This window comes from Onychomys torridus, chromosome 8 (genome assembly GCF_903995425.1).
Source record: "Onychomys torridus chromosome 8, mOncTor1.1, whole genome shotgun sequence".
In the NCBI taxonomy this organism is placed as follows: domain Eukaryota; kingdom Metazoa; phylum Chordata; class Mammalia; order Rodentia; family Cricetidae; genus Onychomys; species Onychomys torridus.
Window position 1 is genome coordinate 86,151,855 of NC_050450.1, and position 22,043 is coordinate 86,173,897.

At 53.9% G+C, this 22,043-nt stretch overlaps 1 protein-coding gene across 3 annotated transcripts; it reads right to left on the reverse strand.

The window, feature by feature from the left end:
• Window positions 1–253: 253 nt before the first annotated feature.
• Cacnb1 (calcium voltage-gated channel auxiliary subunit beta 1) lies at window positions 254–21,747 on the reverse strand. 3 transcript variants are annotated; one of them, XM_036195895.1, is made up of 14 exons: window positions 21,471–21,747; window positions 18,815–18,901; window positions 15,810–15,929; window positions 12,843–12,965; window positions 11,959–12,095; window positions 11,634–11,710; window positions 10,492–10,511; window positions 10,158–10,238; window positions 9,684–9,742; window positions 9,403–9,512; window positions 9,101–9,252; window positions 4,426–4,521; window positions 3,836–4,021; window positions 254–2,086 (listed from the first exon to the last, which is right to left on the reverse strand). In XM_036195895.1, exons 1-14 carry the CDS (start codon window positions 21,552–21,554, stop codon window positions 1,625–1,627), a joined length of 1,794 nt encoding a protein of 597 aa, XP_036051788.1. In that variant the 5' UTR covers window positions 21,555–21,747; the 3' UTR covers window positions 254–1,624. The 3 variants fall into 3 exon arrangements, with proteins under 3 accessions (XP_036051788.1, XP_036051790.1, XP_036051789.1); XM_036195897.1 differs by lacking the exon at window positions 10,492–10,511 and adding an exon at window positions 11,118–11,272; XM_036195896.1 differs by lacking the exon at window positions 21,471–21,747 and adding an exon at window positions 19,086–19,629.
• Between the last annotated feature and the right edge of the window lie 296 nt (window positions 21,748–22,043).

Here is a 22,043-nt window from a genome sequence, read left to right on the forward strand (position 1 = left end):
CATCACCCCCACCCACCTCTGCAGGGAAGAAACAGATTAAGATGTGAGCTTGTAACTGAGTGAAGAATGCTTGCAGGCAATTCAGAACCAGCAAAATCAAAGCGCCAGTTCTCCTTTGCCCCAACAGCCGGGGCACAGCTTTTTCCTGCGTCCCCCTTTGCTCACCCACGGGTCCTCAGCTCCCACCACTGAGAGCCAGTGAGGCTGCTAAGCGGACTGCGTGTGCTGGTACCAAAGAAACAGGCTCAGGAAGTGGCCGCAAAGGACGGGGCTGCGGTTTTATATGTGGCAAAATCTCTCTCCTAGAGGAGTACAGACAAATAGACAGACAGATGGTCACAGGACAAGACAGGGAGCGAAAGGTTGGGCAGTGGTATCTTCTAACCTGTAAGTGGAAGCTGCGCCCCTCCCCCAGGTGGGGGTGGGGTGGGGCAACATTGGCACAGGTGGCGGGCGAGACAGGCGTGAGGTGCCCATCCCTGAGGTGGGCAGCTGGGCAGGGCCCAGTCCTCGTTGGCACAATCGGCTCTCTCTGGACCAGCTGTGATGCTGGGGCGGGGGGGGGGGGGGGTCAGGGATGCTGAGGCTAAGGATGCCCCAAGGGAGAGGAGCTACCAAGGCCTCTCTTGGGGAAAGTGGACACTGGGAAAGGACAGGACCACAAGAGGCAAAATACAGAAAAGCAGCAGCAACCAAGACCCCTAGGGGAGACCCAAGGTTCTCAGGCAGCCCCTGGATGATGGTCACCTCTTGGGCACCAACCCACAGAACCTCTCCCCTGGGGCCTCAGGGTGATGGTAAAAGAGCAGGTTTTTTGGTTTAGAATGAGGTGGACCAAAATATTCATGGTCTCCACACCCCGGTGGCACGGAGATGTGGGGCTCAGATGCAGAGGGCCCCTCTTCCGATGGCAGCAGGCAGGGGATGCTGTGGACAAAGCTCATTCCTGGGGGAGGCAAGGGCGGGGATCTGGGGGCGGGGTAGGGCAGCATCTTGATTTGCTCACTCAAGGTTCTAGGCCCTGGACTCTTGTCATGGCCACAGAGGACACAACTGATTCCTGTCAGCTTCCACCCGGCCCTACTCTCCAGGGCCAGCTCCACATGGGTTTCCAAGCTGTGGCTTTCACCCACCAGAGAACGCTGGGAAGACACCAGGTTATGGGATGGACATGGTGGGGGACCCTGGGGTTTGGGGAAGAGTCAGTGGCCTCTCTCTTCAGGAAAAGCACCCAACCTTTCCCAAATACTCCTATGTTGGTAAAAAGAAGCCCCACCCCCACCCCTATTAGGACCTTCTGGTTCAGCCCCGAGTAGAAAGAGTTGAGGGAGTGCACCTTTTCTCTGGGAGGGAGAGAGCCCCCTAAGATGGGGAAAGGGGGCACTTCAGAAAGTAGGTATTCCCCCATCCACCCACAGCAGTTAGGGAAGAACCTAGAGCTGGGGTTTTAGGGCCTCTCTGGAGTTGGGATGATAACCACCAAAGAAACCCATCTTTGAGCAAAGGCATCTGAAAATGAGGGACACAGCGCCCCCTAGAGGCAAGACACATCTCGGGTGGTGCGCCCCTCTTCTCTCCCCTCCCCGGCTCAGAGCCTTTCCTCTCCCAACGCTGCCCCTGCCTCTCAGCGGATGTAGACGCCTTGTCCCCAGCCCTCCAGCTCATTCTTATTGCGCCCCAGAACCGGCCCACCACCCTCCGCACAGTAGCGGGCCTTATTCCGGCCCCGGTTCCGGTTGTCGGTCATCTCCTCCTCATAGTCTTCTTCGTCTTCCCAGGAACCCTGCCGGGCTGGTGGTGTGCCTCCCCCTGCAGGGTCTCCAGGCCCTGGGCCCTCTGAGGGGTCTGTCTCCATGTCCACACACGAGTCTCCCGGCTCCGTGTAGGCAGAGTTTCGGCTGCCGGGGGTGTCAGCATCAAACGTGTCTTGGCGGGACAGTGCCCGCAGGGTGCCTGCCCGGCCAGGTGGGTGGTTGCTGGGGTAAAGGCCCCGGGGCTGGCCCAGCTCCCCGGGGTACTCGTGCACGCTGGCATGCTCCCCAGCGGCCCGGTCCAGTGGCTGGTCCCCGGAAGCAAGGTAGGGTCCCTGGTTAGCAGACAGACGGCACGCACCATGCAGATCAGGCAGGGGTGAGAAAACACAACAAAGCAAGGCAGGTTAGTGATGGTGCTGAGACACCAGCCTGGCTCCTGGAGGGCTCTGACTCTAGGGGAGGGGCACCCAGGAGCAGGGCGATCGGCTCTAGAGCTCAGCCTGAGGGCAGGCCACAGGACATTTGCTCAAGGCATCTGCTCCTCTAGCAGCCTGAGGGCACCCAACTTCAACTGAGCATGAACTCTCCTGGTAACCATGGTAAGGAGCCCTGAATAATTAGTCATTGGTTCCTCAGTGCATGTTATTAATGCTTTCCTGGGTTAATCATCGTTAACAGCTCATTAGTATTGCCATTCATTAGCGGTTGCTTGGGTTAGTCAATCCTCCAATTTTCCAAATACACTGAGATTTCAGCTCCAACACACTGACCCCAGCTTCCTCTGCCCACACTAGACCTCAGTCATAGGCTTCCAGAATCCCACACTTCTCCCATTCCTTAGACAAACAAGTCTCCAAGGTTGATGGGATTTCTCTCCTGCCCCCTCAAAAGGACTCAGAGCAGCCTATTTGAAGACAGCTAATGATTCCCTGTCTCCACCCCCCAGCTCTCCACCCACAGCTGGAGACCATGAGGTGGCCCAATGCCCTGGTCACCGGTAGATGGCAGTTCCTGCCATCTCGAGCTGTGTGGCTCAGCAAATGATACCCTCCTCTGTGGCACCGTTTCCTGGTTAGGGTGTGATGGGAAACAGACTACAGCACCAGTTTCCAAATTGCTTCCTGGAGCTGCTCTATGGCAGAGTGGGGGAGAGCACAGAAGTGCCTCTGGGGTCCCCTAGGCAGGGAAGGGAAAGGCCAGGCCCCCAGCTCCCCAGGAGTAGACCCAGGATGGCCCAGCTTCACCAAACAAGTGGGCTCTGTTGCTGAAAGCACACTTGAGATGCAGGAGTCTAGAATGACTTCATGGTGTTCTGGCTCTATCCCAGACCATACACTTAATGGTGTGGGCTCAGAGATGGGCTGTGGCTCCGTGGGAGGAGAGCCTTTCCTGCACTCTGTTTCCCTGGGAGACGGTGGAAGGCACAGCTTAGCACATAGATGCTGCAGCTTGGGTCCCTCAAGGATTGCTGGGGAGGGACAAGTTCTCTGGATTCGATGGCCCCCACTCTGTCAGCTCTAAAGTGGGTGTGGAGCTGCGAGCTGTAGCGTTAGCTTGTAATTCCAGCACCCAGGAGGCAGGAGGATTGCCTCCAGTTCGAACCCAGTCTGGAACACTGGAAATTCCAGGCCAGCTACTGCCAGAATGAAACTCATGTTTCCAAAAATCAACAACAATAAAAAGAAAAGAAAAGGGCGTAGAGTCCAATGCACAAGCCTATCCGTCTTCCTCAGATTTTCTTCCTAGTTCTTGGACTTACAAGGGTTCCCATCAGGCCTCAGAGCCAAACGGCAGCAGATGCAGTTCTAAGGGACCAGTCCCAGGGAGGCAGCACCAGCCAGCTCCCAGTCCCACCAAAAACCACAGACACCAGACGCTGCCGCTCACCGCGTTTTTTACAAAATAAAGCTCTTCCCTTCCTTCCCCATGTTCCCTGCACTCCAGGGTGGGAGGGAAGACCGGAGGGACACCGGCTACATGGCGTGCTCCTGCGGCTGGGCCACCGCGTCGCCTCCCTGCGGTGAGGCCTCCAGCCCGCCCCAGAAGCTGAGATTTCTCCTGAGCGAGGTGAGCACCTGTACCTGGAGGTTGGAGACGGGGGCAGGGCTGGCAGCCAGAGCTGCGGTTGCCATGGTGCGGTTCAGCAGCGGATTGGGTGGCGTGCTGCTGGGCGGGTGTGTGGCCTTCCAGTAGGCTTCCAAGTACTCGGCCAGGTGCTCGCAGGCATCTTCCAATTGGTTCTCGTCCAGTATTATGTCAAACATTTCCTGTGGAGGTGGGGTTAGGGGCGGGGCTGGGATGAGCGGGGGCGTGACCAAGGGTTGAAGGTGTGGCCTGGGTGCAGTGGGTGGAGTCAAGGGGTTGAAGGATAAGGTTAAAAGGCCTCTGCATGTGGCGCAAGGAAAGGACACTCAGACCTACAAAGGACAGAGCTGCAGATCTCAGCCTAACTCCCTCAGATTCTAGGAACAAGGAAACCAGGTCTTGGCTCCGCACTAAGGAGTGTTCGAGCCATTTGCAACGAGCAAATGCAGCCCTCTTTATCCAAGAACCAGTCTGTACCCAAAGACCCGTCCCGGATGCTGTCTTCTATGCCGGCTGAAGGAAAGAGGAGAACTCAAACGCCCACCCTCCCCCACTCCGCTCCCCCGCCCCAGGTCTGAGCACTCACGGGGGGACACTGTGCCAGTTTCTCCGAGGCTGCAATTTGGACATTGAGGTGTTTGGATTGAGACTTCCCTCGAGATTTGATGAGCCTCTGCAGTACCTGATTGGGGGAAAAGAGAGGGCGCTAGAAGGCCGCCGGCAACGAACCAAGGCTAAAAGGCAGATTCTGCTTGGAGCCACTGGGAAATCAGAGTCAGACCGGTGGAATGTTCCATGATTCTCTGCCCTGAGCACCTCTGCCAGAATGATCTCACAAGCTCTGTGTCCACGACACAAGGCTCAGGCTCAAGGCTACATGCAAGCACACACACACACACACACACACACACACACACACACACACACACACGTCTATAAGTTTTATTCTCATCCTCTAACCCCACTCCCTCTTGGCCATGTGAACAACAGTAGCCATCCTTCCTGGAGGATAGCAGCACAGATCTGACTTTGTTTTTGAGATGCCGGTTTGCTTTGTCACCTACGCCGACATCCAACAGGTTCTGGGTACCAGTGATCTGCTGCCTCTTGCCTCGTCTCCTGAGTGGCTGGCACTTGCCACACTCGACCTGGCTGCTCTGTGCTTCTTTACATGATCAATTCAGTCCTCCCAAATACTAAATCCAGCCGTGGAGGAACATCAAACTCATGCTGAGAGATGGTCTACAACATGGTTGGCCTATACTATTGCAAAATGTCACTGTCATAAAAGTCTAAAGAAAGCTGAAGAGCTACTCCATATCAGGAAGACTACCTGCACCAGGTGATGGTGGCACACATCTTTAATCCCAGCACTTGGGAGGCTGAGGCAAATGGGTCTCTGTGTGTTGGAGGCCAGCCTGGTCTACAGAGTGAGTTCTAGGACTGCCAGGGCTACATGGAGAAACTCTGTTTAGAAAAAAAACAAAACAAAAACTACATGCAGTCTGATCCTGGGTGGACTCCTGGGTTATGGAAAATGGTATCATTATGGAGAGTGCTGGGACAATTGAAGAAAGCTGAATACGGGCTACAGAGCTGGAACTCAATATGAAGACCAGCTGGCCTTAAACTCAGAGATCCACCTACTTCTGCCTCCTGGGTGCTGGGATTAACGGTGTACACCACATTTTTAGATAACATATGGTATGGGGTGGGCACTGAGACAAACTCAGGCTGGCCTTGAACTCACAATGTAGCTGTAGCTGACCTAAACTTCTGACCTCCCTGCCTCACCCTCCCCAAAATCTCATAGTCTTAAGTAACACATGATGAAGTAAACAGGATGAATGCATAAGATTTTTGTTAAGTGTGTTCTGAGAACTGAATTCAGGGGCTCATACATACCAAGCTTATAATCTATTAAAATATAAAATTGAAATGCCAGGGTAGTGGTGAATGCCTTTCATCCCTCAGGAGGCAAAGGTAGGGGGATCTCTGTAGTTCAAAGCCAACCTGATCTACATAGTGAGTTCCAGGCTGCATAGTATGAAACTTCATCTCAAACAAAATAAAAACAAAAAATAAAATTGGAGCTCAGCGGGATGGCACAGGCCTGTCATCCCAGTACTCAGGAATCCAATGCAGGAGGGTCTGGGGATTGAAGCCAGATTTACCCTCATAATGAAAATGAGAACAAAGATTAATGAATTGAAATATAATACAATTGGAGTAGAGGTATAGCCTGGTGGTCTAGCACTTGCTTCACACTTACAAGGCTCTGGGTTTGATCCCTAGCAGTGAAAAAATGAAACGAAATGCCAAAAGGTGGAATCAGTCAGATCAAAAGTCCAAGATCAGGCCGGTAGCTCAGTGGGTAAAGTGCTTGCCCCAAGACTGAAGATCTGTGTTCAATCCCCAAAACCAACATAAAACGTTAGGCATGGCTTAACATGGACTTATGATTCTAGTGGTAGGGAAGTAGAGACAAGTGGATCCCCAGGACCAGTCAGCCTAGCCACCAGATCAGTGACAGAGCTTCTCAAAATATGTGGACGGCACCTGAGGAATGACATGGGAGATTGTCCTCTGGCCTATCACACACACACACACACACACACACACACACACACACACACACCCCAACACACACACATACACACCCCAATACATACAAACACACCAACACACACACACACACACACACACACACACCCCAACACACACACATACACACCCCAATACATACAAACACACCAACACACACACACACACACACACACACACACCAACACACACACATACACACCCCAATACATACAAACACACCAACACACACACACCCCAATACACACACACCAACACACACCAATACACACACACACACACACACACACACACACACACACACACAGAGCTAGCTGCACATACACAATAAGTTCAATGTCTTCAATGTCATCCTTTGATACACAGTGAGTTCAAGGCAACCCCGGGATCTCAAAACAAACAAACAAACAAACAAACACCAAAACAAAACAAAAAGCCAGAGTACGGTAATACATGCCAGCATGTGCCTGAAATCCTAAGCACTTGGGAAACAGAGTCAAGGGGATCAGTGAATTGAGGCCAGAACGGACTACAGGAGACCCTGTCTCAAAGACTGGAAACAAAGTGAATAGAAAGAATATGGCACCTTCATGGGTACCAGGCTTTTTGTATGATTAACCCATTTACTAAGTTTTCACACTAATCACTGAAGTGTGACTAGGTAGAAGATGGGAAAGTAGAGCACAGAGGCGTTGGAGGACTTGCCAGGAGAACACAGTAACACTAAGTAGGAAGCACTCGGAGCCCACGCCCAACCTCAGCAGAGGAAATGGAACCTCTGTTACATTCCAGGCCACAGAATGTTTTGCATCCATGACCTCATTTGATCTTTTCAACCTCTCAATCCTCAAGTATGTAAATCCCCTCACACCAGTTACACCATTGAGAACTGAGAGTTCAGAAAGGTTAAGAAAATGACACAGGGTTCTTAGCTCACACGACAGTCCGACAGTCCTAACTACCGCAGCTGTGGTCATCACCTGGACTGTTCGATGGGCCTTTAATGCCTGAACTGCAGAGCTGGTGTGGTGGCCTGTCCCTGCAACCCAGCTGAAGAGGCTGAGGCAGGAGGATCATAAGCTCAAGGTCAGCCTAAACTATGTGTGACCCTGCCTCAAAATTAATTAAGTTGAAAATTGAGAACAAGCCGGGCTGTGGGGGCACACGACTTTAATCCCTGCACTTGGGAGGCAGAGGCAGGTGGATCTTGGAGTTGGAGGCCAGCCTGGACTACAGAGTGAGTTCCAGGACAGCCAGGGTTACACAGAGAAACACTCTCGCAAAACAAAACAAAATAAATAAATAAAAATTAAGAACAAAACCTTTGCTGGGCAGTGGTGGCACATGCCTTTAATCCCAGCACTCGGGAGGCAGAGGCAGGCAGATCTCTGTGAGTTCGAGGCCAGCCTGGTCTACAGTGCGAGTTCCAGGACAACCAGAGCTATACAGAGAAACTTTGTCTTGAAAAACCAAAACCAAAACCTTCATCTAAATTCTTCTTCCATGTTTCTCAGATCCCCACTAATACTTGATGGGGAAGTTCATGGAGCCAGGTGTGATGTCACGTGTCTGAGTCCCAGTACCTATGACCTGCCCCTGGGGCGTGGCTGAGATGGGAGCCCTTAGGACCCAAGACCAAGTTCCTTGTGAGCCGGCCCTCTTGGCTTTTCGTGATCCTGGATGCTAGATTGCAAACCAAGTCAGAGTTCTCCAGAGAACCATGCTGGACTGCACCTCACCACCTCTCCAGGATCCTGTAAACAACCCCTTTACTGGCTGTAAGTTACCCCAAAATAAACCTCCTTTTAACTACCAGATTAACTATGTGGAATTGCCTTGTTAAATCCCTGCATTACCCTATCTTGAAAAAGACTGGAGGGATAGCTCAGTGGTTAAGAGCAGTACTGTACCGGGTGGCGAACACATTTGATCCCAGCACTTGGGAGGCAGAGGCCAGTGCATCTCTGTGAGTTCAAGGCCAGCCTGGTCTACAGAACTAGTTCCAAAACAGCCAGGGCTACTCAGAGAAACTACCTTTAAAAATTAAGTAAAAATGTGAACAAAGATCATGCACTGCATTTGTAGAGGACTCGGGTTTGGTTTCTCTGACCCATGTGGGACAACTCACAACCACCTGAGACTCCAGAGAGAGCCTAGGCCTCTGGCCTCCAAGGCATATACAGACACATGATTTCAAGGAGGAGAAAGTTCAGAGAGTCACAACATGATGAAAATGAAACCAGCCTCCTGCCAATGTCCTCTGTCTCGAAGTCCACACAACAACAGTACAGCCAAAAAGGCCTGACCTTAGAAGATTCAGAACTTCCCAACTGCCACACAGCTGGGTGACACCAGAACAAACTACACCAGATGCATGTTCCGATCCAATGATGGAGCAAAAGAGTGGAGATGAGTCTGAACTCGGTAACCCTAATACAATTTATACTAATGAATACCCAGAAGGTACAGCCTCTTTCCTGACCACTTTCCATCCATATTTGATTGTGTAGTCCCAATATCCACAACTGAGTCTTACAGAGAAGGGAACTAAGGCTGGGAGGAGGGGGGAAGAAGTCAGTAGAATGAACCATGCAGCCCCGCTCCGGAACATTCTTTGTAGACCATGTCTACCATTAGAACCAGTCTCCTGCACTCACCTTGGGAGATGTGATCTTGATGTAAACAATGATGGGGGCCAGCGAAGTTTTAGAGAGCTGGGCTGGATGGTTGATGGTGTCAGCGTCTAGGGCCACCAGTTGCAAGGTCCGGGCCAGCTCGAAGATCCGCTCAATCTCACTCTGAACCTCAGCTAGGGCATGGAGTCAAGGGAGGGGATTCGTAAAGTACCCCCTCCCCCCAGGAAGCAGTGGAGAGAGGGAATGCTTCTGGAGAATTCCCAGCATTTCACATCCTACCCACCCTGACATGCCCGGAGGGAGAGAGTAGGCGGGCAGCTCACCCAGGCTGGAGCGTGTGTTGGAGCGCTCAATGATAATGTGTTTGCTGGGGTTGTTGAGGACTGAGCGCTTGGCCAGGGAGATGTCGGCCGTGACCCGAGTGATGGAAATCCTGAAGGACCAGGCAGGAAGGAAGTCAGGGTTTGGGTGGGCAAGAACATACTGTCCACTCACAGGTTTCAGGCCTGCCACCCTTGTCTCTGTCTGAGAGTCCCAGAGTGGTCCTTCCAGGCATCTTGGTCATCCCCAAGTGGAAGCGGGGAGCCACCTATCAGGGTCTCACCTGCCGTCAAAGCGGTGCTTCAGGAAGTCGAACAATGCTTTCTGCATCATGTCTGTCACCTGTCATTGAGAGGGGACGGGGGAGGGGTGGGGAGGGTCGGGGTGGGGGAAGGTTGGAGGGGAAAGGAGAAGTTAGGCTCTGAAAAGCCCCAGGAGGTCAGCTTGCTGGGCATCTGGACCAACCCCCTCTTTCAAAATTCTTGAGATTAAGGGGCCTCTAGAGGGGTGGGATCCTCCTCAGGGTCTGGGACCTCCAATGCAGCCTGGTCTCTGATGTGGCCTCTCTAAGAGAGTTCTTAAGAGTTTTCCTTGGGAGATTGGGCCCTCCTGAGTGGACTTCTAATGGGTCAGGCCCCTCTGGGGTTTTTCTCTAAAGGGTTGTGGGCTTTGGGGATACAGGATCTTTGGGAGATTTTTCTAAGCATACTCTGGATGTCTGGGCCCATCTAGATGCATAGCCTTTTAGAGCTCTTACCTCATAGCCCTTGAGCGATGGTCCCACCAGGATGATGGGCCTCATGGAAGGCACCACGTCATAGGGGGGCACATGCTCTGTCTGGGAGGGAAGCAGGGAAGGGAAACCCCAGAGTAGAGATGGCATCAGCCCCTCTCCCCAAGTCTCCAGGCTCCCACATGCAGCCTTTCCTCCCTTTGATCCCAAAGCCCAGATGTGGGTGTCAGGGATGGGGAAGGGATGGCTGGGAAGGACCAGGAAGGGAGGGTAAAGGGAGAAAGATATGGGAATGGGTGTTAGAAGGTCCCCCAGCTCATCCCAGCATGGGACAGACACAGAAAGCTGTTATACTCACCGACTTCTGCTTCTGTTTGGCTGGGTCCAGAGATTGCCAGGAAGGGGGGGGGGGGGGGAAGGTACCAGGCAGGGGTAGAAGGCCAGGAGGGAGCCAGGACAGGAGAAGGGGCAAGAAAGGCAGACAAGGAAAAATAACAGGCATGCGTGTTAGTGACAGCCAGAGCCAGAGAGGGGATGGGACCCCGGGCCAAAGGGGAGCCAAAGGTGGCCTTGGAGGCAGGACTGACAGGCATCCAGTGGACTTGAGGACAGTGGGACATGCCTCCTGTCCTTTCAGTCTAGCTCTGGAAAGAGCTAGGGAAACGGGAAGCCCTAATTCAGAGCCCACCCTCTGCTCCATTGGATATCTGCCTGTATATTTTAAAGATTCCCCTGAGGATCTGCTCTGCATCCAATAGACCCCTTCATATATCCACTCATAGACTAGGAAAGGGGTTAATGAATGTCGTGGGCTTTTATACAGAGAGGGATGGTCCCACCCCATCTTGTCCCACCCTCTACCATCCAGCTAGGCTGAAAGCCCCAAGGCTTGAGGTCAAGGCTGGACCACATCTGGACCACTCCAGCACGTCTTTGCCAAGAGCTGGGTCCTGACTCCCCTCGCAAGAAATCAGACAGAAGTACCTTCTTAAAGAAGGGGATACGCTTGCCGTGGGGTGGCGGCGTGGTGACGCTGCTCACACTAGTCTTGGGGGAGCCGCTCTGCTCCCCCAGCTCTGCCTCCTCATCCTCTAACTCTAGGGGGTCTAGCTCAAAGGCTAAGTTAGTCATTTCATTACCTGGACCCGTCGGGAAGGAGGTGGAGGGAGAGGAGGGAGATGAGCATGGAGACACAGTGCAGAACACAAGGATGGGGAAAAAAGAGAGAAGAGGTGAATGGAACAGGGCTAGGAGAATGGATGGGGGGGATGGAGGGCAGGGGGAAGGCAGAGAGATGGAGCTACCACAGAGGGGGCACAGGAGAGACACACAGGCTCAGCTTGTAGGATATCCTATCCTCGAGGGAGAGGTACCGCTGTATGTGTATGGGGGACTCGCAACTGGGGTACCTCCTATGGCAGGGGGGAGGGGCCACCCTTGTGGAGAGACCACCCCACCCAGCACAAACGCTCTCTGCTCTGGGTTGCAGGCAGCTCTTACCACTGGCAGGGGGCGTGGGGCGGCGGGTGCCAGTCACCACGTCTCCCAGACTGGAACTGGAGTTGTCACCTGACTTGCTGTGTGGGCAGGGAGGCAAAGGAACTGGTGAGCACAGGTGGGCGTGGGGCGGCGGCGGGACTTTAGTTGGGACATGCCTTGTAGTGCCCCCCAAACTCCCCACACCCCCATCCCGTAAGGCCATGGGCAGCTCCATGCCCTGAGGACTCCTTGCCGCTGGCCCCTCCAAAGATAGCAATGCCTCCACCACCACACCACCACCCACCACCACCACCACCACCACCACACCCCCGCCCCAGGCAGACACCTGGAGCTGAGGCGGTTTTGACGCAGGGCATGTTCCTGCAGCAGGCGAAGGCTATCCAGTTTGACAGGGCTGGGGATGAAGCCGACCTCACAGCCTTCCTTCACCAGCCGCCCGATCCACCAGTCATTATTGTATTTCTGTGGACAGAGACCGAGAGGGGGCTGCAGGTGGGAAGCGTAGCTACCCCCCAGGGCGGCCAGCCCGGCCAGTAGACGGCTCCCACAAACCACCCCGCCCCTTGACTTCAGCCTTGATGAACGCCTCCCGATTTCCAAGACAAGGCCAAGACCAAGACCCTCTCCGACCATGAACCACCCTCCGCTAGAGAGGAGGGAAGACCGCTCCTGCCTCCCTGAGACCCATACTAGGGGAGACCAGCAGGAGGCATGAAAGCTGACACCTTCATGCACCAGGTAGACTGTCACTCTACTGTAGTTGGAGGACTTCAGTCCAGGTGCCACCAAGCCCTGTCAGTCCCACAACTCACTTATAAAATAAACACACAGACATTTATATTATTTAAACTGCTTGGCCATTAGCTCAGGCCTACCATTGTCTAGCTCTTACTCTTATAGTTAGCCCATTTCTATTAATCTATACTTTGCCACGTGGCTTGTAGTTTACCAGTACCTCAGCACTCTACCACAGGGCTCAACAAACCCTCTCAACGTCTTTGTGACCTAGGCATTGCCATCCACGAACCAATGAAAACTCAGGGGCTCAGAGAGGAAAGGCGATTTGCCTAAGGTTGCACAGCAGACTCAGCCCAGCTGTGCTCGGCTCAGCAGCTTTTTCCCACTAGACTTCCACATACCCCTGGCACCGCTACCCATACACCCTAATTTTCCTCCCCCCCGCCTCCAGATGCCGAGTGTTCAGCCCACCTCCTTGATGTGCAGGAAGTCTTTGGGCTCAAAGGTGATGGCCACTCCCTGCACAGGCACCTCATCCCCTGGAGATGGGTTGTAGCCAACGTTTGTCCGAACAGCAAAAGCCACTGGTTTGGTCTAGAGGAGACACAGGAGCTGGATGAAGATAGAGGGCCGAGGCCAAGCTGTACCTTGCTTGACTGGGATAGTGACTATGTGGTTTGCTTTATAAATTATTCATTAAAGTGTATACTGAATGGACAGTGTGGTTTTCTGTAACTTTTACAATAAAAAGGCAGGGAAGGGGGCGCTGGGGATATGGCTCATCAGATAATGGCATTTACTGTACAAGCTTGGCAACTTGAGTTTGATCCCCAGAACGTATGTCAGTAGAGGCGGATGGAGAGAACCGACGGTACAAAGGTGTATTCTGTCTCCACATGTGTACTATAGCATGCGCATCCACACACATACAGCATCATGCCCAAACACACACAAGCGCACACACACTAACTGATTAAAAAGAAAAGAAGCCGGGCGGTGGCGCACACCTTTAATCCCAGCACTGGGGAGGCAGAGGCAGGTGGATCTCTGGAAGGTTTCACAAAAACCAAAAAAAAAAAAGAAAGAAAGAAAGAAAGAAAGAAAGAAAGAAAAGACAAGACAAGACAAGAAAAGAAAAGAAAAGAAAAGAAACACAAACTAACTGGAATCCAGGGCTGGAGAGATGGCTCGGTAGGTAAAGGTACCTGCCACCTGCCACTTGCCACTTGCCACCAAGTTTGGCAGACAAGCTGAGTTCGATCCCCAGGACTGATATGGTGGAAGGAGAGACCCACCTCCCACAAGTTGCCCCTGACCTCCACACACACACAACATACAACACAGACATACAAATACAAGATAAATTTTAAAGCATTTGAAAATGGGATCTAGCCCCATCATGGGGGGGGGGGGGCTTGGGGAAGGACACCCACGGGAGAGAACAGGAAAGGACAGGGATGGTATAGCTGCTGCTCACTGTGGCCAGGCACAGTGTAACTGGTCTCACCCACGCTTCCTCATTCCGTGACAAAATTCTGGGATTTTGTGGAGAACTGTTATTATCTCCACTTCGGTTTTACTTAGTTTATATATTTCGAGATGCCAGGGCTCCTGGCTGTCATCAGGCTCTCAGGATGCTGAAGCAGGAGGCTGTCTCTGAGTTCAGGTTAGTCTAAGCTATATAATGAGTCCCAGGAAATGCCTCATGAATGTTTCTTGAGATGTTTGTTGTTGTTATTTTGTTTTGCAGGACTGGGGATGAACCAAGGCTTTGTATGCAAGGCACGTGCTCTCGCAATACTGAGCCCATTAGATCTCACGACTACTTACGTTGATTTCTAGCTTTTATTTTACTTTCGATTTGGTTTAATTTTTTAAGAAATTTGTGTGTGTGTGTGTGTGAAAGAAAGAGAGAGATGTTTGTGAGCATGAGTGTGCACATAGTGCCATTGTGGTCAGGAATCAATTCTCTCCTTTTACTGTGGTCCCAGGAATCGAACTCTGGTGGTCAGGCTTGCCCAGCAAGTACTGTTACTGACTGAACAATCTTACCAGTGACCCACCCCCCTTTATTTCTTCCTTCCTTCCTTCTTCTTTCTTTTTTTTTTTGTTTGTTTGTTTGTTTGTTTGAGACAGGGTTTCTCTGTAGCTTTGGAGCCTGTCCTGGAACTCATTCTATAGACCAGGCTGGCCTCGAACTCACAGAGATCCACCCGCCTCTGCCTGCTGGGATTACAGGCATGCGGCACCACCGCCCGGCATCTTTTTTTTTTTTCTTTGAGACAAGGTCTCACGTAGCCTCGGCTAGCCTGGGATGACCTTGAACTTCTGTCCTGTTGCCTCTGCCTCCCAAGTGCTGGGATTACAGGCGTGCTCCACCAAGTCTGTTTTGTGATGCTGGGGACTGGGCAAGCACTGTACTGACTGAACTACAGCCCTAGTCCAGGCTGTCAATCTTCTGGAGTTTTGAGCTTCAAATCAAGCCTAAGCTGATCACTTATCCAGTTTAACTGGCCTGTGACTTTCATATTTCTCAGCTCAGTGATAATCAATGATTTCAAATACACTGATATAACCATCTTCACCACCACAGACACAGATGACGAGAGATAGCCCAAGGAGAACATGGCCTTTAGGAGCTGGAGAGATGGCTCAGTGGTTAAAAAAAAGACCTGGGTTTGTTCCCCGGCACCTGTATCAGTTGGCTCATAAGTGACTGTAACTCCAGCTCCAAGGGTCTGATGCCTTCTTGTGGCCTTTGTGGGCATCTGCACATGCTTGGCTTACAAACATACACAAAAGCAAAAATCAATCAATCAATCAATCGATCGATCGATCGATCAATCATGGCTGTGAGATGGTTCAGTAGGTAAAGTGCTTGTGCCCTGTGTGTGTGTGTGTGTGTGTGTGTGTGTGTGTGTGTGTGTGTAGGGGTGTGGGGGATGTGGGGGGGGGGGGTGGGGAATCAGGACTAGAAGCTGGGTGTATTCTGAAGACTGAAACAGAAACATTGGAAGTTCAAGGCAAGTATGGGCCACCTAGAGAGACTCAGTCTCTAGAACAAACAACAACCAAGGCTGGGTGGGATTCCAGCTCAGGATGTTCGGTTCTAGAAAGTAGGTTTGTTTTCCTGGTGGTGCTGAGGATCGAACCCAAGACCTTGTGCAAGCTAAGCAAGCACTCTACCATTGAGCTACCTCCCTAGCCCAGGAAGAAACAATTTCATCACTTATCAAGCTATGTGGAAATAGCATCAGATACTCTGAATGCTGTCTGAGGAGGAAGAAGATAGCACAGCTCATATTCTCTTCACAGATCTCTGCAAGTAACTGGTTCAAAACTTGACATTGGGTCTGCCCAGGCTCTCTCGGGATGGGGGTAAGGGAGGGGGTGAAGACGATGCCCACAAGCTCCCTTCCCCTCATCTATCTGTCTCACCTTAGCTTTCTCAAGCTGGGCCAAGGCCTGGCGTTCTGCCTCCTTCCTTAACGCTTCCCGGTCCTCCTCCAGAGATACATCAGAGTCTGATGGGCGGCTTGTGTAGGACTCTGCCGAGCCCTGAAAGCAGAGGGGGGGTCAGCTCAGGGCAGCGCCACTTCTTCCGGCTCCTGGGAAGGCATGGAGGTGCTACCCGTCTTAAAGACCTAATGCCCCATCAGTCCAGCACAATGCCACAAGGCCTAGAAAGACGTATTATTAGGGAGAGGAGTCCAGGGATCAAGGTTTGCAGGCCTGTGGGATGAGTGTGACCCTAGGAAAAGGTGAAACAGCAAGCTGGGGGGGTGAAGGCAAGTCTAAAGACAGCTGCTTGGGCTTGGGAGGGGGTGGGAACCCGATAGGGGCACAGCCCACAGGAGGAGTGCCAGGGGATGAATCTAGCTCCCGGCTCCGCCTTCCCCACCCTGCGCCCTCAATGGCTGAGTGAGAAGGCACAGCAGAAGCTCAACACCATCCTTTCCAGGGGCTGTAGTCACTGTCTTAGGCCTGAATCCTCACTGTTGCCCATGGGTGGCCTGTTGGAATGACAGGGCCGCCACAATTATTGCTTGAGGATCCAGCAAGACACCTACTTCCCCTACCCCTCTGGCTGGGAATTTCTGAATAGAGTCACTCAGAGCCAACCCCAGGCTCTCCGATGATTTTCAGGGCAGAGCAGACAGGAGACGCACGTGAAGAGCAGAACATGGAATAGCCCCAGACTAAGCTGCTAGAATGCCAGGGTCAAGTCAGGTTATGAAGACTGAGCATGCCAGGGAGCCAACTCGGACCACAGTCACCATCCCAGAGAGCAAAGGACTCTACTAGAGAGACATCTGTACAGATGCCATGGCGCTGGTCATGAATGTGCAGACGTGTGTGTGTGTGTGTGTGTGTGTGTGTGTGTGTGTGTGTGTAAATGTAAAATGTGTGCTTGAAAAGATGTACTCCATAATATGTGAAGGGTGTGAACAACCGAGTCACCAAGGGTGGAGCAGAGGCCTGTGTCCCTGACGGAAGGGAAAAAAGGGCAGCAGAGGACAGGATGTGGGGACTTGTTGTGACTTTTCGGGTGGTGGCAGACAAGTTTGGGAGGGAGTGTGGGGAAGATGTGGGATTACAGGAATGCGAGGGATCCCTTCTGAGGGCAGAGAAGAGACACTGGGATTGTCCATTAGTTTGGCATGGAGAGAGGAGGCCAAGACCTACCTCTCCCCAAACACCCCTGGCCATCAGCTGGTACAGGCATTACCTTCCTAGGGACAGTCTGAGAATGGGGGCTTCGCTGGAGGAGGGTTAGGCTAGGGACTGGGGTCACTAAGTAAACCTGGAAAAGAGACACAAAGCTAGGGGAGGGGGAAGCAAAAGAACCCCCATTCTCCCCTGTTACACAACCCCCCAAAACAGGAATACAGATGGCCAGACAGACAGAGACAAGCAGAGGTGGACAGGCAGAGAATCACCCACTGACCCCCACAGACTCCCATATGCACACACACACATACACACAATCAGAAATGGGAGACAGGAAAGAGTCAGGAAGCAGGGAGATGGGCTAAAGAAAGGCCCTCCACAGCAATTTGAAGGGTTGTTCCCCCCACCCCCCACCTACCCCATCCCCAGCTCACCACTACCAGGGTCCGGCTGAGCACCTCCATCCCGGCGCCCTCAGTGCCCGGCCCTGCTGGCCTAGGGGTGGCCCCCGCAGCCCGTTCCCCCAGGAGCTCAGGTTACAAGCAGAGTTGCTACATGTGCAAACTGCTAGGGTATATTTAGCTCAGAGATGTGGCAAGGTCTGCCCCCCACTCCCGCCACCTACTGGGGGTGGGACTTGGGGAGCTCAGAGGAGGAGGAATGGGAGGCTGTGGGGTCTAACCCCCCGTGGCTGGCAAAGGGGGAAACCGAAGGCTCTTCCTGCCATGAGTACAACGAAAGCATGTCATCATGCTTTCGAGACCGGGCCTTGGCCCACTTCTGGAACGGGAGGGCTGAAGGCATGATTAAAGGAAGGGATTCTGCTCTGTTTGGTATTTTGAACACACACAGATCGAGGCCTCCCTTCGGTCTCTGGAGCTAGGCCTGGGCTCACCTGTACAACCTAGAGCTAGAAGAATCAAAAGCAAAGTCCTCACTCCAGTCAGTGATGGTTCTGCTGCTGCTTCCTTCTCTCAGGGCCTACTGGGGCTCACCTACTAGTGACCCTTTTGCCCTCCCGTGCTCTGACCAGTGTCTCCTTAACACACGCCTTTGCTTGTCTGATCCCAAGACCCTCTTGCCTTTTTTGGGTACCAGGCTTTGTTGAGATGCTCAGTAGTCATAGCAACCACATGCCTCCTCACTGCTTCTCCCCAGCCTAAGATGGCCTGAGGTTAAGGGAAGAGAAGAAAGTGGCAGTTTTCCCAGCTCAGCATGAGAGCCCAGTGAGATACTATCAGCACCCACTTCAGCTAGGGATGCAGGCTACAGCTGAAGTGAAACACCTTTTCTCCCATAGCTTGTGCTCTGTACATATTAAAGAGTCGTATTTGGAAGTAGGGGGAACATGTGTTCCTGCCCGGTACCGAACCAGGGTCTGGTGTCTCAGCTTATTTCCAAGCACCTGCCTCAGCCCCACCCTATCACAGATTCTGGGGGAGGACATGGAAGCCGACAGCCGGCAGGGGGAGTGGGTGACAGCCCGAAGCAAGCCAGGAGGAGGCAGGCCAGGCTGTCCCTGAATGAGATGACGCAGGCAGGCAGGCAGCAGGGGCTGGTATCTGGTGCTGGAGGAGGGGCTGGCGGGGGCGGGGGCTGAGGCAGTGGGTACAGCTGACAGAACATCCAGGAGAGGTCACAGGGTGTCAGAGTGTTGGGGTGGCTCCGGGGAGGTGACAAATGATAGGAGAAAGGGTGGGGTGCCTGGAGAAAGTCGCAGGCCAGCCTGCACCAGCCAGCTGCATCTCCCTCCCAAGCCATCATCCCGTTACCTGGCGGACAAAGCTGTTGGATGTGGTGTCGGAGGATGTGCTCCCATCTGATCTTTTGAATCGTCCTTTCCTCTTGCTGTATTTGCCCTAGAGAGGTGGGGAAGGGGTAAGAGCAAAATCAGAAAGACCCTTTCCCAGTCCACCTCCTAACAGGGCTGGGGCTACAGCCTACCCCCCCACCACCGGGACTGTCTGCCATGCCCCACCCCTGTCCCCAGCTGCTCCTTCTAGAGGTGGCCAGCCTGATAGAAAAGAGGGTCTTCCACCTCACCCAGACAACAGCCACCATGAGGAACCGTGCAAGAGAGCCTGGGATGCACACACAGGGATCCCCAAATCAAGCCGAAGGCTGGGAAGCAGAGGGACAGAGGAATAGGAGGTTCATTAGGCAGCAAAGCTAATTAAGATGCTGGGCAGGCTGCAGCAGCCTCGGAGGGAAGGGAGAGGCTGCCTGCAGTGCTGGGGGGCGGAGGAAGAGAGGGGGATGTCCTCTCTCCTGCATCTGGAGCTGAGGGGGCAGAGTATGCTGTGCCCCCAGAGATAGGAGGCCAGGCAACCCAGGGCCAGGATGGGTTTCTCCCCTGAGCCCAACTCTTGTGCTTCCTGCTTTCCAGAGTAGGGAGGGCATGGCACTCAGCTCTTGAGGACCCAAAGCCACATTTCTGGTGAAGGAAAAAGAGGGAGGAGGCACAGAACCGTGTCTGGAAAGTAAACATCCAACCTGTGGCCTGGTGCCTGGGAGTAGATTCTGCTTCCCACTCTCACCTCCGCCCTACCTACCGGGACCTCCCTCCTCATGACCAATGTTCTCATTCCTCCCCAGGGTAGGCTCTACCCTACTCCCTCCCCAGCCACTACTGCCCAGGCCCCTCCCTGTGGTACTAACCCTGCTCCATCAATCTAAAGGCCCCGTTGGTCCCCACCCCACGCTGAGACTAGGACCTAGTCCTGCCGGTCCCACATAAGATGGCATCAATCTTTGATCTTACTGGACTCTTAACTGGGGTGGGAGTTCCTGCCTGACCTCTCAGATGCCAAAGGTATGGGCCAAGGCTTCAAGCATCTCTGTGCTTCCTACAAGAAAGCTGCTTCTTTGCTCTCGCTCGATTCCCCCCTACACACACACACACACACACACACACACACACACACACACACGGCCCTTGCCCAGTACAGAATGGGCAAAATGCCCAAAAGCCCCTGCCCTCAGCCTCTATCTCAGACTTTCTTTGATCAAAGAACCTAGAGGAGCCTGAACCACACTGCAGGGTCTGGCTCCTGAGACCTGGTAACAAGCAGGCTGGATAGCCAGGCATAGGAATCTCCACACTGTAATCTCCACACTTCCAAGGTAGAGGCAGGAGGTTCAGAAGTTCAAGACCAGCTTAAACTCCTAACACAACACAACACAACACACACACACACACACACACACACACACACGATGTACACATGAATAATAGGACTCTTCCACGATCCTCTTCTTCTTCTTTCAAATTGGACACACAGCTAAACTAGTTTTGAGGTTCCCTCTGAGGATCCTGCAGTGAACCTGGGACTCTTGCACATCACCACCCCAACCCAGCTGGGCAAAGGGAGTGGCATCCAGAGGGACAGGGGACAGCTGAAAGGAAGGCATCAGTCAGCTGCCTTCCAGGCTCCAAGGGGCCTGGGGTGGAGGAATGAGGTATTTTTAGGTCTGACTTGACCACCCCCCCCATACACACCCATCAACCACATCGTGGTGATTACAGTTGCTCCAGGCTGACCACAGCAATGCAAGAGTTAATGCTATCCTTGGAGAAGGACAAGTCTGAGAAAAATCCCCTGGCATGGCCACCACATACCCTGCTGGTCATTCTTTGGGGACTTTCTAATGCCCAAGAAGGCCCCCACCTGGGGGTAAACCAGGGACATAGAAAAAGTGAGCATGGGAGAAGGTAGAGCCCCTCCCCCAGATAAAACAGCTTCCTCCCCTCCAAGACAGTGAGCTGGCACCCGTCCAACTTTCCAAACTTTGGAGGCTCCCACCCCTTGGGGCAGGGGGGAGGGGTAAGCCAGTGTGGGTGTTGAGGGGAAGGAAACATCCAAGAGAGAGATGGAGACCAGGTGACTAGGGGAGGGTCCCCCAGAGCTGATCCCTTCCCCACCTTCGAAAGCCAGTGTCTGAGCCTTCGAAGGCCTGTTGGCAACGCCCTCTGACCATCGTCTCTGCCGTCTCCCAGTACTACCCCCACCCCACCCACACCCGCTAGCGCCCCCAAACGTGCTCTGCGTCGCCCCCCTCGCCTGATTCGCTCGCCGGCCTCCCTCCAACTCCTCTTCTCAAGGCCTGCCTGGATTTCCCCCACCCCCCATCAGCAACCCCGCTGTCAGCCCGCTGGAGCCTGTACCCCAGCAGCAGGGACCTGGACGCGGGGGAGCCCTGGAGGCGAGGCTGACAGGCGTTCCGCCCGCCCCCTCTCCGCTCCGCAGGACCGCAGCCCAACTCCAACAGTCCATCATCCATCATTAACCCTCGAGAATAGGGGGTCGCGCAGACACCCCTCTCCCATCCACGCCGGGCACATAACCCTTTCCTTCCCGGGGCTTCCCGAGCCAGCCCCTAGGTCCGGAGGAGCGGTCCCATTCCCTCGAACCCGGCACCTCCCCTCACCTGTGGGCTGGGGTCGAAGACCTCCATGGGGATCTCCTGGGAAGGTGGGTAAGGGCCCCGGGACATGCCGCTCTTCTGGACCATGGAGAAGATTCTCCCGTCCGGCCGCCCGCCCGGCCCAGCCGGGCGCTCTCAGCGCATGGGAGAGGCCGTCCGAGCCGAGAGCAGCGCGGCGTCGCGCAGCCAGCCCCGGGTGCAGTCGCCCAGCCCGACCTCGGGCAGCACGCTCGCCGCCTCGCCGCCCTCCCGGCTCGCTCCCGTCTCTGCGGCCGCCGCCGCCGCCTCCGCCCCGAAGGCTCAGCATCTCCCCCCGCCCCTCCCTCGCTCCCGCCCCGCGCCGCGGCCCCGCCCCTCGAGCCCCTCCGCGGGCTGCGCGCAGACAATGGCCGGGTGGCGGAGCCCGCTGGCCTCCCGATCCCAGAGGGGCTTGACCGCTGTCGTCCTCCGATTATCCTAGGATGAGGACATCTGCAGAGGACCAAGGGAGAACCGGCCTCGAGGCTGGGGTGGAGGCTTGGGGGGTCGGGATGGGGGCGTTTACTAGTGAGTGCTGAAGCGCAGGTTGGCACGGCT